General features: G+C 48.1%; 6 protein-coding genes across 6 annotated transcripts; 5 read left to right on the top strand and 1 right to left on the bottom strand.

Annotated features, from left to right (window-relative positions):
• Positions 1 to 795: 795 nt before the first annotated feature.
• On the top strand, positions 796 to 5,898 carry ABOM_011217 (histidine kinase-like ATPase domain-containing protein; the record flags this gene model as incomplete). Its single annotated transcript, XM_022538345.1, has 3 exons — positions 796 to 5,221; positions 5,305 to 5,758; positions 5,814 to 5,898. 3 exons carry the CDS (start codon positions 796 to 798, stop codon positions 5,896 to 5,898), a joined length of 4,965 nt encoding a protein of 1,654 aa, XP_022383976.1.
• A 2,078-nt stretch (positions 5,899 to 7,976) lies between these two features.
• pabA (aminodeoxychorismate synthase pabA) lies at positions 7,977 to 9,221 on the top strand (the record flags this gene model as incomplete). Its single annotated transcript, XM_022538344.1, has 1 exon — positions 7,977 to 9,221. The coding sequence occupies one exon, from the start codon at positions 7,977 to 7,979 to the stop codon at positions 9,219 to 9,221; it is 1,245 nt and encodes a 414-aa protein (XP_022383975.1).
• A 496-nt stretch (positions 9,222 to 9,717) lies between these two features.
• med6 (mediator complex subunit MED6) lies at positions 9,718 to 10,828 on the top strand (the record flags this gene model as incomplete). Its single annotated transcript, XM_022538343.1, has 3 exons — positions 9,718 to 9,811; positions 9,886 to 10,247; positions 10,307 to 10,828. The coding sequence occupies 3 exons, from the start codon at positions 9,718 to 9,720 to the stop codon at positions 10,826 to 10,828; spliced, it is 978 nt and encodes a 325-aa protein (XP_022383974.1).
• Positions 10,829 to 11,568: 740 nt separating this feature from the next.
• On the top strand, positions 11,569 to 12,270 carry ABOM_011214 (LOG family protein; the record flags this gene model as incomplete). The annotated part of the gene is made up of 1 exon (XM_022538342.1): positions 11,569 to 12,270. The coding sequence occupies one exon, from the start codon at positions 11,569 to 11,571 to the stop codon at positions 12,268 to 12,270; it is 702 nt and encodes a 233-aa protein (XP_022383973.1).
• A 300-nt stretch (positions 12,271 to 12,570) lies between these two features.
• pre5 (proteasome core particle subunit alpha 6) lies at positions 12,571 to 13,507 on the bottom strand (the record flags this gene model as incomplete). The annotated part of the gene is made up of 3 exons (XM_022538341.1): positions 12,571 to 13,200; positions 13,288 to 13,399; positions 13,470 to 13,507. 3 exons carry the CDS (start codon positions 13,505 to 13,507, stop codon positions 12,571 to 12,573), a joined length of 780 nt encoding a protein of 259 aa, XP_022383972.1.
• Positions 13,508 to 13,960: 453 nt separating this feature from the next.
• Positions 13,961 to 14,548, top strand: ABOM_011212 (Vps55 family protein; the record flags this gene model as incomplete). The annotated part of the gene is made up of 3 exons (XM_022538340.1): positions 13,961 to 13,999; positions 14,084 to 14,297; positions 14,415 to 14,548. The coding sequence occupies 3 exons, from the start codon at positions 13,961 to 13,963 to the stop codon at positions 14,546 to 14,548; spliced, it is 387 nt and encodes a 128-aa protein (XP_022383983.1).
• Positions 14,549 to 14,800: the final 252 nt, after the last annotated feature.

Raw genomic sequence — 14,800 nt, 5'->3', positions numbered from 1 at the left:
ACTCAGGGGGGACAAGGAAGTTCTAGCCAGAAATCAGAACTAGAGAACATGAAACAGTGTACAATCCAAAAGTGACCTTTTGGCCACGCTTGACCGAGAGGGACGATCGCCGCACTTCAGATGGAATTAAACAACAATAGCGGAGTCGATAACAGCGTATTGGGTGTCTCTCATCTGCCGTAACCCGTTCCTGTTAACTACAGGGGTATGCACGCTTATGTTATCCAGGGCCCCAGGCACCCACTTCCCTGTCTGATAAGACTGATAAATAACTTTTAACTCCGCAGTCTCTCCGGCTATGACCTTCGCCATGCTGACGGTTCATAGAACCGCTTCCCTCCTTCATTACCTGTAATTTCATCATTATTGCCTATTAGTCGACCATACAGTTGTGTCTTCTTCATATCTGTAGACCGTCTGGATGAATTCTTGGAGATCTGTTTTGTTCTTCACATTTCATTGTTATCAGCAATAATACCCTATGCTTGTTTGAGTTGTTCCTTTGTTGAGCAACTCTTCCTCTTTTATCTTCCCAACCATATGCAGTGATACCCATGAAAGGTTTCTGGTATGGTACGACCTTGATTGCATAATGACGCAGAATATAGATTTCAACGCGCTAAGAGCGCGTACTATGGGATCAGGCAATGACGAGGAGGCTGTGACGGTTGATACACGGGGCCTGATCTCAAAAGTGCTTGCGCGATACTCAGGGAAATGGCACGTATTGCTTGTTCTTGACTAGTGGGCTTATAGGACATTTACTGATCCATAAACAGGACAGTCTTGCGAGAAATGATTCAGAATGCGGCTGATGCTAATGCTACAAAAGTGACCATAAAGTTCGAGACCTTACCCTCTACAGTGGTCCCTTTACCTCCGCATGCGGACAACACCACATTGATCAAGCATACCATCTCTCATCATACTCTCAGGCGACTCTTGATATCGAACAACGGCTCTCCTTTCAGTGAAAAGGATTGGGCAAGATTAAAGCGAATCGCGGATGGCAATCCCGATGAAACAAAAATTGGAGCTTTTGGAGTCGGTTTTTACAGCGTTTTTGATGACTGTGAAGAGCCGTTTGTGTCGTCTGGGAAAGAGGCCATGGCCTTTTACTGGAAAGGGAATGCCCTCTATACTCGTCGATTGCAACTAAATGACGCCGCAAATCCTGAAACGACATTTGTGTTAGATTACCGCAATGATGCATCTCCTGTTCCATCTTTAATGGAGTTATGTCAATTCCTGTCTAGCAGTCTTACCTTCGTTAGCCTTGAGAGTATAGAGTTGTGGCTAGACGACTGGAACCTACTGCGGCTGACGAAGAAGGCCGCCCCAAGTATCGATCTCTCAATCCCCAGAGACATCGAAACCAAGACATCTCAAGGTCTGATGAAAATAGTTAACGTGACCCGTGAAGTCGTTCAGGTTGATGCTGCGTGGATGGGGGCTGTTGAATGGAATCCGCACGCGAATCTATTTCGCGAGGGACTTAGAGATACGGCAGGATCTTTACGCACCTTTTTCTCTAGGCTCACTGGCCAGGGAGGGTCAGAGAAACCGGCGAAGACTGAGAGTAACCCTAATATCAACGACACAGAAGACATGACTAAGTCTTCTGCGGCGTCGGTCTTTCTACACATCAATACTGCAAGCATTCAATGCTCTATAAGTCAATCTTTAAGCAGCGAACTTGAACGCGCCACGCGCAAGCCTCCGCCGAAGAAGTCTACATTAGCCGTGTTAACACCTTCCTATGATACCACTTTGGCGTCTGGGGCGTCTGGGTTGCAGTCAGACATCCTTTCATCGATTCTCCCATCTAAAGCCGGCAAAATCTTCATTGGCTTTCCCACTCACCAAACGACGGGTCTCAATGCCCACATATCTGCGCCGTCTGTTATTCCGACAGTCGAACGGGAGAGCATTGATCTCAACACACGATACATCAGCAAATGGAATCTTGAGATGCTCAGAGCAGCGGGCATTGTTTGCCGAGTGGCCTGGTCTGCAGAGATGGCCTCTATCAAGTCTAAGATACAACCAACGAAGTCATCGAAAATCCGAAAGGATGACATAGTTGGTGTACTTCCCGAAGCCGTTCATGCAGCGAATCAGTTCGTATTCCGTGAATCAACTCCCTCATCGGTCCTTGGTCAGACTATTGAAGATGCATTCTGGACGTGTAACAAGAATGCTTCTATTGAGGTTCTATCAACGTGTGGAATTATCCAAAGCCATCAGGCACGCATTGCTCCTAAAGATCTCAGTTTCATGGATTCCATTCCGGCTCTGCCAGATGACTTTGTAATAAATGCGAAGGATTTTGTCAGGAAGCTGACGGATTTTGGGCTTGTCACTGATATCACAGTGTCTGACATTAAACGTGAATTGGAAGCTAGTACGCTACAGTCTAGTCAAATCCCCGAATTCCTCTCTTGGCTAGGCCGAAGGGCGGGTTCAGGACAACTCGACTCTCTATCTGTCCAGAGCCTTTTAAACGTTGCAGTGGCAAATGAGGAAGATAGCAGCGGTACTGTATGCAGGTTACTTGTCTTCGCAGACATAGCCAACTATCTCAATCCTCAGCGGATACCAGTGGAACTGCCTTTGCCATCTTCCGTGATGCCTTTCAAGTACACCAAGTCGCTAGGTAAGCAGGAACTAGAATCTCTCGGCTGGACAGAACTGCAAATCGTCCCTTGGATCCACTGGATAGTGAGCAATGCCGGGAACCGGAGCGCTCTACCAATTGAACAAGACATTACACAGTCTTCGTCCTTCTCTGCTCTGGTTTTGCCTGTTATCTCGAAGCAATGGGATGCCCTGAGCCAGCCGTCGAAACAGAGTGTGATCAACCTCTTGCAACCGCACACAGTTATGCCAACCAAGCTGGGTATGAAGCGGCCCGTAGAAACCTACTTTTCCTCAGTACGACTGTTCGATGACCTACCTGTTATCAGAGGACTTAATAGCGTCAAAGAAAAATTCCTGGCTGCTCTTGGCGTCCGTAAGACCGTTGATCTTGGGGTCATCTTTGAACGCCTGTTAAGTACAACGGAATCTTCAGATGGAGTCAGCATTAGCCAGAAAAAGTGGAGCCATGTCGATTTGATACGCTATCTCGCCTCCGTTCGTGATGACATACCCGCTAGCGATATCAAGAGGCTGAAGGACACCAGTATCTGTACTGCGGAGGTGACCGAAATCGCTAATGATTCTACAAAAGACCGCCGTAAACGTTATAAGATATATGAGCTTTTCGAGCCACACGACCCACTCAGAGCTCTTGGACTTCCTGTGATTGAGTGGCCGGGCAAGTACCAGTCTAGCAGCAACGAGGGTAAATTTCTCTCCATGCTAGGCCTGAGGAGCTTCCCATCCCCCTTCGAACTAATAAAAATTATGGCAAAGGCAGCGGCAGCCAAAGATTGGACTCTTCATGGGAAAGCTATGTCTTACTATATTGCCGAGTATCATAGCAATGGTTACGCCGCGTTCAACTGCGAAGAAGTTACTGTTCCTTTTCTACCTATCGAAGGATCTGATAGTCTTAGCATTCCAAGTCAGTGCTTCACTGATAAAGCTGCTACTCTATTTGGATTTGAAATCTTACAGGATACCCTTCACCCTCATGCTCCCAAATTCGGAGTCAAACAACATCCGGCACTAACTGAATGCCTGAATTGTCTGCTTCGGCAGCCACCCTCTGCTAAGCGAGACGCGCAAGTGACTTTCAAATATTTAGCTGGGAGAGTATCGGAGCTTAAGCCGCGAGATATTGATCGAGTTAGTAACGCACAAATAGTGCCAGTCTCAGTAAATGATACCCCCAACCATGAATCGAGTATACGCCGTGTCGCGCCAAAGCTATGCTATCTTGGAGAGGGTGAAGATTATAAGGAGATCTTCGACTTTGTTGACTTTGGGCAAGAGGCCAACTTCTTTCTCATGGCAGTAGGTTCTAAGAGGGAGCCGACTAAGATAGAAATTGCGTACATGTTGGTGAAAGAGCCGGCCAGGATATCCTCGACATTTCAAAGTGCAGACAAGTATCTCAAGTTACTGAGAACGCTTGCCGAGAATATCTCTGTGCTCAAGAAAGACCGGGGCCTCCTTAACGAAATGAGATGCTCTGCATTCCTTTTAGCGAGTAGAGATATATCCTCTCTGACTCAAGGGAATTCGGGAAAAGGGGGTCTTGGCTCTGAAGAAGATGATGACGAACAGAGCATAAAGGAGTGGACTTTGACTGCAGCAAAGGACACGGTGGTGGTGGATGATTTCCAGAGTTTCAATCTGTTCAAGGAACATATTCTAGCTGCGCCTCAGGAGGAAACCCTAGAGAACTTTTATCTTGCTCTGGGTGCTGTACCGCTGAAAACCCTTGTTGAAGAACGGGCTCATTGGGGAGCAGTAGCTTCAGATCAACTGCCTGCAGCAAAGTTACAGAAGTTGATTCATGAGCGCTCAAGACTCTTCCTCCACGATCAACCCGCTGAAACCATACAACACGACGTCAGGTGGCTTGAGAAGAACCTTCGAGTCCAAGTCGTACATTCGATATCCCTCACCCGCTCCCTTAAAGGTCGTCGAGTTTCACATACCCAGAAGCGAAGTGCCATCATTACCCGGCAATCAACGTCCTGGGTCCTGTGGATCTCCCCAGGCAAATATGATCTTTATGAGATAAGTCAAGCTCTCGTACACCTGATCCTTGTCCGGCCGAAGCTTCACTCGACTCTCACATTGGAAATGCTTCTCAAAACTGATTTGTTAGAGCTTAAGGCCCGTGGCTACAACGTTGAGCGCATTCTTAAGCAGAAGGCTCACGAGGCAAGGGTGGCAGAGGATAGGCGCCAGAAGCAGTTGGAAGAGGAGCGACAACGGCTCCAGGAGAGGGAAGCCGCATGGGCGCAGGAACGGGCTCAAGCCCAGGTGCAAACAGAAGACAAACGACAGCCTTTGATGCCTGGGGATTTCCCTGACTCACCATCGCCATCCGGCAAGGATATCGGCCCCAGTTCACAGGGAGAAGCATTAGAGCAAAGCCAAGACCGGCGCCCACGGGGTCTTTTCGCCAATTTAACAAAACGCTTTGGACTCGACAGGAACCCTCTCGCTGGGGATTCATCCCAGCCATCCGCAGAGTCTTCGAATAACACCACCCCTCCTCCCCCATATTCGGCCGAGACCCACAAAAATCTCGTTCAGAACAGTCTGTGACGGTCAGCTCCCCGCATAGACTTCAATCAGAGCTTCTTTCCGCCATCCAGGCTTGTCGACCTCACGGATCATCAGGCGTATACAGTCGCCCAGAAACGAACCAAGTCACTGAGTCTAAATCCTATTGTGATGAGAGACCCAGTCACGACCTGGAATTTGTGGCAACACTTCCTTGCGGTATTCATGTACTCTTTGTGAAAACACTTGCAGATCGGTCCAACTTTCTGGCCAAGAACAGCGCCGGAATTAACATATTTGCTTCGATGCTCATTGATTGCGCTAGTGTCTTCTCCCTGCGTGCCGATATTCTCAGTGTCTTCTATGACCCAGGCGGAAAGACCATAGCGTTCAACCGGGCCGGTAGCATCTTTTGTAATTACTTTTACTTCCAGCAATTACATGAGAAAGAGCTGCTCCAAAGTCCGGCTGCCGACAGGAGCGAAGCGCTGGTATATTGGTGGGTGATACTTTGTCATGAACTAGCACATAATTTAGTGGGAGATCATAGCTCCGCCCATAGCTTCTACAGGTACGAAGAGCACCCTATACGATTATAGAGTTACCCTTGCTGATACACTCTCCAGTGAAGGCTTCGTGGCTCAGTACTTCCCCAAAATCGCGACCAAGCTTGCCACCGTCAATATGCAAACGTCAGCGTTGAACACATAGCGTCTTCGAAGCGGATCGGCTGGAGCTACTGAAACATTTCCGACGATGCATGATGGCGACCTACCTAGTACAAGGCATGTTTCGTCTTTGATTCTCACGACAGGTATACTTGCCAGACAAGCTCAAGCATTGGTCATCAACCGATGATGTATAGATGAATAGCTGAAATACCAACGATTTATTAAATTTTCATGGAAATCACTCAGAGGTCTCTTAAGCCGTCATGGTCTGATAGGGCATATGAGCAGAAGAAGCTAGCTCGTGTATGAAAGGGTGGGTAAATTAGGGCTTGGCTTTGCGTGGTGGTGGAAGGTCGGGAACCAAAAAAAGGTGATTGCGGCGGAAGACCCATTTTATCCCTCGTTCTCCGTACAGGTACCCGATTTAGGTTTTCCGGTGTTTGCCGCTCCGTCCCTGGGTTTTATCTTATTTTTTAGGTAAAGTGATCAGGTCTGGCAAACCAAGTCTCTCTAAAACTTTGGGCTCTACCACTTCTTTCTCTTTGTTCCCCTTCCTTTTCTTACTTCCAAGGCTGTTGAATATTTTATCAGATCTGTTTGTCGAAGATCTACTGACATTTTACACCATCTTGCTCGTTGTGAGTCATGAAGGTGGTGGTACCCTGAATAACTAAAGGACTCTTGGAATATCGCCACTTTGGGTTTCTATATTTCATTCCACTATGAACCTCCGTTGACCTCCAGTGCTCGAGTTTCATCGCATATATTGTGCTTGTTGCTAGTCATTATCCATTTTGTTTGACACATATCTTGTATTCTCGTTGTCTGTGGCTGTGCTCCCTGTTTTCTTTGAGAGGTTATAGAAGCTACAGTTCATTCATACGGTATGGCGCCGTTACTAGGTAGTTGGACCGCACCGCCTGCCGGTGAGCCCTCTAAAGCTCACCTCCATACGTCTCCCCAGAAGAATGTTCTTTATGTTGATGCATATGATTCCTTTTCTTACAATGTGGTTGCTATGCTTGAAGAAGTTCTAGGTGTCAAGGTCACTGTGATAATGATTGACTCCGAGTGGCCAGGAGGGAACAAGACCGAGTTTCTGCAATGTTTCGAAGCCGTCGTCCTTGGGCCTGGACCTGGAGATCCAAATGTTCCAGAAGATATCGGAATCATGAAGGATATATGGGCTCTGAGTGACGCTGATTTGCTTCCTATTTTCGGAATATGCCTTGGTTTTCAAAGTTTGTGTCTTCACCACAGCATTGCTATAGAGCGTTTACCATACCCACTTCATGGCCGGGTATATCGCATATCGACGGCCGAAAAGGACGTATTCGAGAACCTGCAAGATGTGGAGGTTACTCTCTATCATTCTCTATATGCAAAATTGGACGATTCGCTTGAGGCAGCCTTGACCGAGTGCAGTGGCGAACAGATCAAGGCCACTGCAGACTTAGATCTTCTGGCTTGGCTGCCCATTGAACAAGATAACGTTTCTGAAAGGACTATCATTCCAATGGCTGTGCGCCATAGTGAAAAGCCGTTCTGGGGTGTTCAATTTCACCCAGAATCATGCAAGTCAGACCGTGGAGTGTGCAGTGAGCTACTAAAAAAGTGGTGGGAGATGTCCTTAGACTACAACAAGAAACATGGGCGCAGCGGTCACGGTAATTTGCCGGAGGACATTATAAGTCGCCAAAGCGATGTGACCTCACTTCCAGACATAGCGTTTACCATGTTAAATTGGTGTGCGTCAACCTCGAGATCTTCAGCTTTCCGTTCACTCACTACCAGCAGGCTAAATGCTGAGTTTATATGTGAACATTTAAATGCGCCCGGGTCACCAACGGTGTTATTTCAGTCCAACGGCAGGTACAGTATCATATCAGTTCCCGGCCCTACGAGCTGGAGGTTAGAATACTATGCCCAGACCGAGGCTCTCCTAGTGGAAAAACTGCAGGGACATTCCAAGGAGTACACAGACTCCAGTATCAAAAAGTCTTTGTCGGTTCATGACTTGTGGGAGACGCTCAGATATCTCATGGACATGAAAAAGGTGGAGTTTGGAGATGATTCTGTGCCCTTTTGGGGGGTTTTCTGGGCTATTTCTCGTACGAGATGGGGCTCGCATGTCTTGCCCGGCCGAAGGCTCACAGCGATGACCACCATGGATGGTTGCCGCCTCAAAACGGTGCTGCCGCTACTGATCCAGCAGATGTGAGTTTGCTGTGGACCGAAAGAAGTGTCATCATCGATAACGAAACAGGGCGCATCACCATACAGTCAACGCGAAATGCCGATGACATGTCGACTGGATGGCTTGACGAAACGTTCCAATACATTACAGAGCTTTCCTGTGCAGGCGTGCTTGAGAATGAGGACGTGGACTGTGATGCGGGTTATTTGGACACCGTTCTAAGGCAATGCGTGATACGTTTCCCGGACGAGCAAACATACAAGAAGCAACTTGAAGCTTGTAAAGCCGAGCTTGAGGCTGGTGAATCATACGAATTGTGTCTTACTTGTGAAACATCGATTACCTTACCGTCGCCTAGCACTGACAGCGAACGTATCGCTTTCCCTTGGAAGCTATACAAACGTCTTAGGAAGTACAATCCTGCAGCCTTCAGTGCGTATGCAAGATTGGGCACCGTCAAGGTTGTCAGTAGCAGCCCCGAATGTTTCCTCAATTGGGACCGCTCTTTCACGTTGGAAATGAAGCCAATGAAAGGCACAGTCCGAAAATCAGCCAGCATGACTATGAAGAAGGCAAAGGAGATACTAGGTTCAACAAAGGAAATGGCGGAGAATTTGATGATCGCCGATTTGATTCGCCATGACCTTTACGGCATCTGCGGTTCTGGTGGTGTGCATGTCGAGAAGCTCCTTGAGGTAGAGGACCACGGACGTGTCTACCAGATGATCACGCATGTGAAAGGAAATGTCGATCCAGGTCGTCCAGGTTTTGCCGTCCAAGACCTACCCCATCTACGTTCGTCAAACATGTCTGCGTACGGGCTTACAGCCCTACAGAGGTGTCTGCCTCCGGGCTCCATGACTGGCGCGCCTAAGGAGCGTTCATGCATGCATCTTAGCTTGATCGAAGCTCGGAAACGTGGGATTTATTCCGGTGTTATGGGCTTCCTCGACCTTGGGGGCGGAGGTAGCTTCTCGGTCCTTATACGAACGGCGTTCAGCTGTTCTGATGACCAGGATAATGAACAGACATGGAGGATTGGGGCTGGAGGAGCTGTGACCATTCTAAGCACTGCTGACGGTGAATGGAACGAGATGCTGACCAAGCTTACCACTGTCTGTGGTGTCTTCGCGCCGTCCGATCTACAGGGTTCAGGCAAGGTTTAAAATGACGTGACCACATTTCTCCTACCTTCTTCCTCTTCTTCTTTTATTCATTTATTTTACCTTTGATTCCTGCTGAAGCTACCTCTTCAGGCACATATTCAACAACACCTATATTCAACAGTTGCGGGTTGATCATAAGGGGTCGGATTCAACATTGAGCGTTGGGGTTCAGAGGCGTTTAGCTATTCACAAGGTTTTCACTATATAGCACCTTTGGTAGATTTCATCCTTCCAAAAGATACCCTGATTCTTGCTTGCTTGGTTTATAGTAGAGTTCGTTAGACATGAGCCTGCCAACATAGCGCGGATAGAACAAACAGTGCAAACAATTCAAACATCGGTTTTGATCTCCGCGGAGGGTAATACATCATAGTCTCCATTGCACTTAGATATACACTTCCTAGTCTTAAGGTGTAGACTCTACCATTTACGCTCCTGGCTGTTGTTGTGTAGGTTGAGATCTCTCTCACAGCTGTCAACAATCGAGATTTACTTCATGGCGAGTGCCCAAGATGGCTCAATGGAGGAGATCCTGTGGCGGTCGCCCGCGCACGTCCAAATGATGGGAGGTTTTCTCCATTCTAACAATAGTGAGCAGATTTTCCTTTCCGGCCTTTTATATTATTCCTTTTCACTTTTAATACACTTGCTAATCAATGGACAGTCTTATTTTACTTCGCCGAATCTCCATTTTTCGATGCTACGTCTAACAATGCCTCTCTTGCCATCCAAGCCAACTACAATGAAACACTTCGCCATTTTGTTGAGACTCGGGAGGCCTTCGAAGGCCGCTTGAAGACCATGCAAGGGTTAGAGTTCGTGGTCGCTTATGATCCTTTGCAGGCTGCTGCACAAACCGAGACCAGTTTCGCACATGAACCATCTAATATCTGGGTGATCCGGAAACAGACGAGACGGAAGCGAGCCGGGCTAGATGATGAAGTGGTAGTTCTATCTACTTACTTCGTAGTGGGAGATTGCATCTACATGGCACCGTCTGTTGCAAGTGTTGTGGGGAATAGGCTTGTACGCAAAATAAAGTCTTCTGTATATGATCCAGTGACTGACTTTCCACGTCACAATAGCTTTCTGCGGTTACATCACTCACGAGTCTCTTAAAGACTGCGTCGTCACTGCCTAGTTTTACGCCGTCACATGGGCACACGTACATGCCGCCCGCACCCAAACCGACGGATAGCAGTCAGCCCGGGACTCAATCTCAGCAAAGCAAGGAGAACACTCCAATGCCCGACGCGGACTCCACGAAAGCTCTCTTGGTTGGGCCACAAACTGCCAATGCTGGAGCAGTTTTTCAGGACACGAGGACTTTCGCGGAATCGTTCAGTCTTCTTGCACGATATGGCGAAGAGTTTATGGATGAAAATCCACTGGTCGGAGAACCGGGATCATTTATCCTATCCAAATCTGGCGATATAGATCGAGGGGCTGTTTCCAAACAACTACCGAATGTTAGCCGTCCAGGGAGCATCCTTGGAACGCCTCAAGTCAAGGTCGACACGCCTGGGAAAACACCCGAGAAAGGAGCCACTCCGTCGGCCTCCGATGACAACAAAGTGCGAAAGAAGAAGGCCAAGATTGGGAGTTGAAAGGAGCAGCCCAAAATTTATGATACCCTTGTTTTGATAACCTTAGGGACATGGCAATGAACATTCCATGGATCCGTCTACAGTACATTACTGATGTAAGGATTGTAAGTAGAGTAGGTATCAACTCGTAGCTAGGGGATGGATGCCGCGATACCAGGGGGCGCTATTATCCCAAATCTAGTAGGCATGGCCAAATTTAGGAACCGCCTGCCTGAGTTGATATGCTTGAGGGCATACAGAATTGTGGTGAAGGAGAGCGAGACCAGCCAACATTTCAATGGTTCCGATGTAGAGATGTAACATAAAATGAATTCAACTGGTGGTGACTCATTGAAGTCCATGAATCCTATGTCTTAGCTTTCCAGGATTGTCCCAAGGACCCCTTACATACTTCATCCTTATCCAACTTTTCTTCCATGAAATTCTGTACCTATATATACATAGGGATTAATTAGTCCTCGCCGGGGGTTCCGCTCAAGAATCTTCGCGTACCTCTTTTTATTTTTTTTGTCTTCCCTTAGCCATAGAGGATTGATAAAATTCTACGCCTTGCATATGCAATCAATACATTTTCATATATATATACGGTAGTAACTATGACGAGCGTTCAGCAAGACAAACCTGCAGTTGTCTGTGTATTGTGAGTGAATCAACCCCTTCCCCCAAACCATGATCCGCGGGACATCGCAACGAATGACAGCCATATATAATCAGCGTTAAGAAGTCCGTACTGATCAACAATGGGACCCTGTAGCTGCGGCTCAGTCCCCGGGAACAACTCCGTTCACCTAGAAACAGCCCGAGCCCTTGCATACGAGTTTCACAAAAACAACATCCAACTCGTCTATGGCGGTGGCACGGCAGGCCTCATGGGCGAATTGGCCCGCACGTTGGTTTCTCTTTCCGGGCCACAAGCAGTGCACGGGATCATTCCTCGAGCTCTGGTCAAAGTCGAGCCCGGCTATGACAATGCCGAAGAGGTGAGGAACTCTTCTGCGGTCGTAAGTGGGAAAGAAGCAGAGCGGGTAGTCAAGGAGCCCATGGGTAAGATCGGGACGCTTAAGGAGTCAGAGTACGGGTATACCACCATCGTTCCAGATATGCACACGCGCAAGCGCATGATGGCCGAGAAGGTCCGCGAGGGTGGTCCGGGGTCGGGCTTTGTGGCGCTGGCGGGCGGGTTCGGAACTATCGAGGAGGTTATGGAAATGACTACCTGGAATCAATTGGGAATCCATAAGCTTGGCATGGTGTTGCTCAATGCCAATGGATATTGGGATGGTGTGTTAGCGTGGGTGAAGAACTCAGTCCAAGAAGGCTTTGTTAGTGCCGAGAACGGCGAGATCTTGGTTGAAGCCAAGAATGTCACTGAGGTTTGGCCTAAGCTGGTTGGTTACAAGATTAGCAATGGGAGGATGCAGTTGAACTGGGGAGGGGAGTAGGCTGGCTGGCTAGCCTACTAGTACTGGCACCAGACTTTAGCTTCTCCTCGGCATGAAGAGTTATCAACGTTGGTCATCTGCTAGAGGCTAGAAGGGAGAGCATAAGGGGAAGGACTAGAGCACCAATTACGATTTCATGATATAAAAAACAGTGCACTGCGTCTGGAGAGTAAATGTCGTATTATCCCGATTTCGTACCAATGCCTGCGTATAACAATCCGAGAAAAGAAAGAAAAGCTGCCGCAAATCTCCAGCATTGCAGTGACCAATATTTCATATCTATGGGCGTAACCTCGAAATCTACGGATCGACCTCCATCGTCTCCTCTTCTTTCGTCTCTCCCGACTCCAGAGCCTCTAGCAGCGGTACGAGTTGTTGACCTTCATAAAGCTTGAAGCTCTCAATCTTTCCCTTTCCTTCCTCTCCGGCAAGACCCACCACACCGACAGAAGTATTATCAACAGTCAGTTCCTTGTCCTGGGACAAAGTCTCCTTGAGTGCACGGAGACCATGGGTGATGAGCTCATCACGGGTACTGTTTGTAATCTTGTCCAGGTTCCGCTCCAAATAAGTCCGGGCCATCTGCGAACGAGCTCCGATGGCGCAGGCCAACATTTCATGGATCATACCGGATGGTTGGAACTCGAATAGATGGGGCCCAGCTTCGTCAACGCCAGCGACGAGCAGGCCGACACCGTACGGCCGTTTACCGTAATGCTGGGTGTTTGTTTGAGCGCGGTCAGCGATCTGAGTAACGATGCGGTCCACGGGGATTGGTCGACCGTAAGTCATTCTGGAACCGAGTGACTGCTGCTTCATGTAGTTAGAGAGCACACGAGCGTCAGATGCAAGACCGGCGATAGCGATGCCCATGTGGGAGTCGATTTCGATAATCTTCTTCTGGTACGACGAGAGCTCTTCGGCATTTCGCTATAGTTATCCAGACCAATTTGCTCATGTTAGCAAGCCACCCACGGTTTGTTTCTCGGCAATCTAATTGCTGATGGTAGTTCGAACCTTTAGGCCGACCAGAACGGCATGTGTCTTGTTAACCAGCCCCACTACGACGGATCCCTGTTTGACGGCTTCTTGCGCATATTCTACTTGAAATATCCGACCCTGTGGGGAGCTGTCCAAAGTAAAGATATTAGTGATAGAGCTTCTCCAGCTGGGACGGGGAGCTAGGTGGAACGTCATACAAGGTAACCGCATCGTTATCATAGTTGTTCCGGAACATTTTGGAAGTTTGGAGAAAGTAATTATCGGGAGTGAGGAGAAATTGTAATAGTCAAGAACTGCCAGAGAGGAAGAGGGGCGGCGAGGTATAGTTGATGGGACAAGAGCTGGGGAGGAGATACCTTACTAGTAGGCAGTGAGACTGACGCGGTGACCAACGCAATTACCAAAGCTTCCGCTTGCTTGATGGAGGACCTGCCGCCTTGATACCTGAGGCACCAACACATTGTAACTGCCGCCTGCGGGTCGTCCAACGTCACCTCAGCGACTGCATCGGCATCGGTCATTCCGACTACCACTCGATCAACGTCTCCATACTGAAGGAGCGTTGCCTTCAAATCAAGCTCCACTAACTTGCCTGAGGCTATACCAGCTCAAGCTCCGTTTGCGCCACCCAAATACCATTATATCGGCATTCAGTGTCTGGACCTAGACGGTCCTGTTGCTCCGCATCATGACGGCCGGCCTTAAGACAATTATCGCACTATCATTCGTATGTGATCCATCGAAGTGATTATATTCTGTATATTCGAAACACAAAGAAGGAGATTACTGACATCTCTCTTTCATCATTCAGGTCCTCGCCATTGGCTTCTTACTCGTCATTCTTTCCTCAGCTCTTTGGCATAACTTCTTACCATTAATTGTCGTTGCAACTTACGTTGTTGCTCCCCTACCCAACTGGATCTGCTCACGATGTGCGAACCCAGATGATTTTATGGACAGCTCGGGAAATGCTGCTGCTGATTTTGGCCGTTTCTTAACGGGTTTCCTAGTCTTGATGGGCATTGGTAAGTTGCTCCAAGTTCAAGCGAAAATGCGCTGAGCCATGATCGAATGTCGAGCTCTAGCATTCATAAAATAATTTTGGGGGGGGTGGTCTTGTGGCTAACTCCAATATTCTATAGCGCTCCCAGCTGTGCTTGCGCATAGCGGCGCAATCCAGGTCCCAGCGATGATCATGTCGATCCTTGGTGGTCTCTTGATTTATGGAACAATTATTAGTTTCTCTATGTTCTTCAAGGAGCAGGAAGAGTTTTGAGCCACCTTGGGTATCAGCTAGTTAGGGTGAAATCACATAGGGGCGCTTGGTCGCATCTGATTTGCCAATTCACCAAGCGGACGAAGGCTTCCTCCTATTCATGGAGCCATGGATTCCTTTATGAAATACCTCTTTGTTCTGCTGTATGGTGAGAGTCCTTTATGTGAATTTGCCGCGAATTTCAGCCTTAAGTTTACTTTTATTCTATTCGAATGATACGATTGATGTACTATAGCTGCTGTGAGGTTATCT

The sequence above is a fragment of the Aspergillus bombycis genome, assembly GCF_001792695.1.
Source record: "Aspergillus bombycis strain NRRL26010 chromosome Unknown contig00152, whole genome shotgun sequence".
NCBI classification, from domain to species: Eukaryota; Fungi; Ascomycota; class Eurotiomycetes; order Eurotiales; family Aspergillaceae; genus Aspergillus; species Aspergillus bombycis.
The sequence above is the reverse complement of the archived record's forward strand: the minus strand, read 5'-3'. Positions and strand labels throughout refer to the sequence as shown.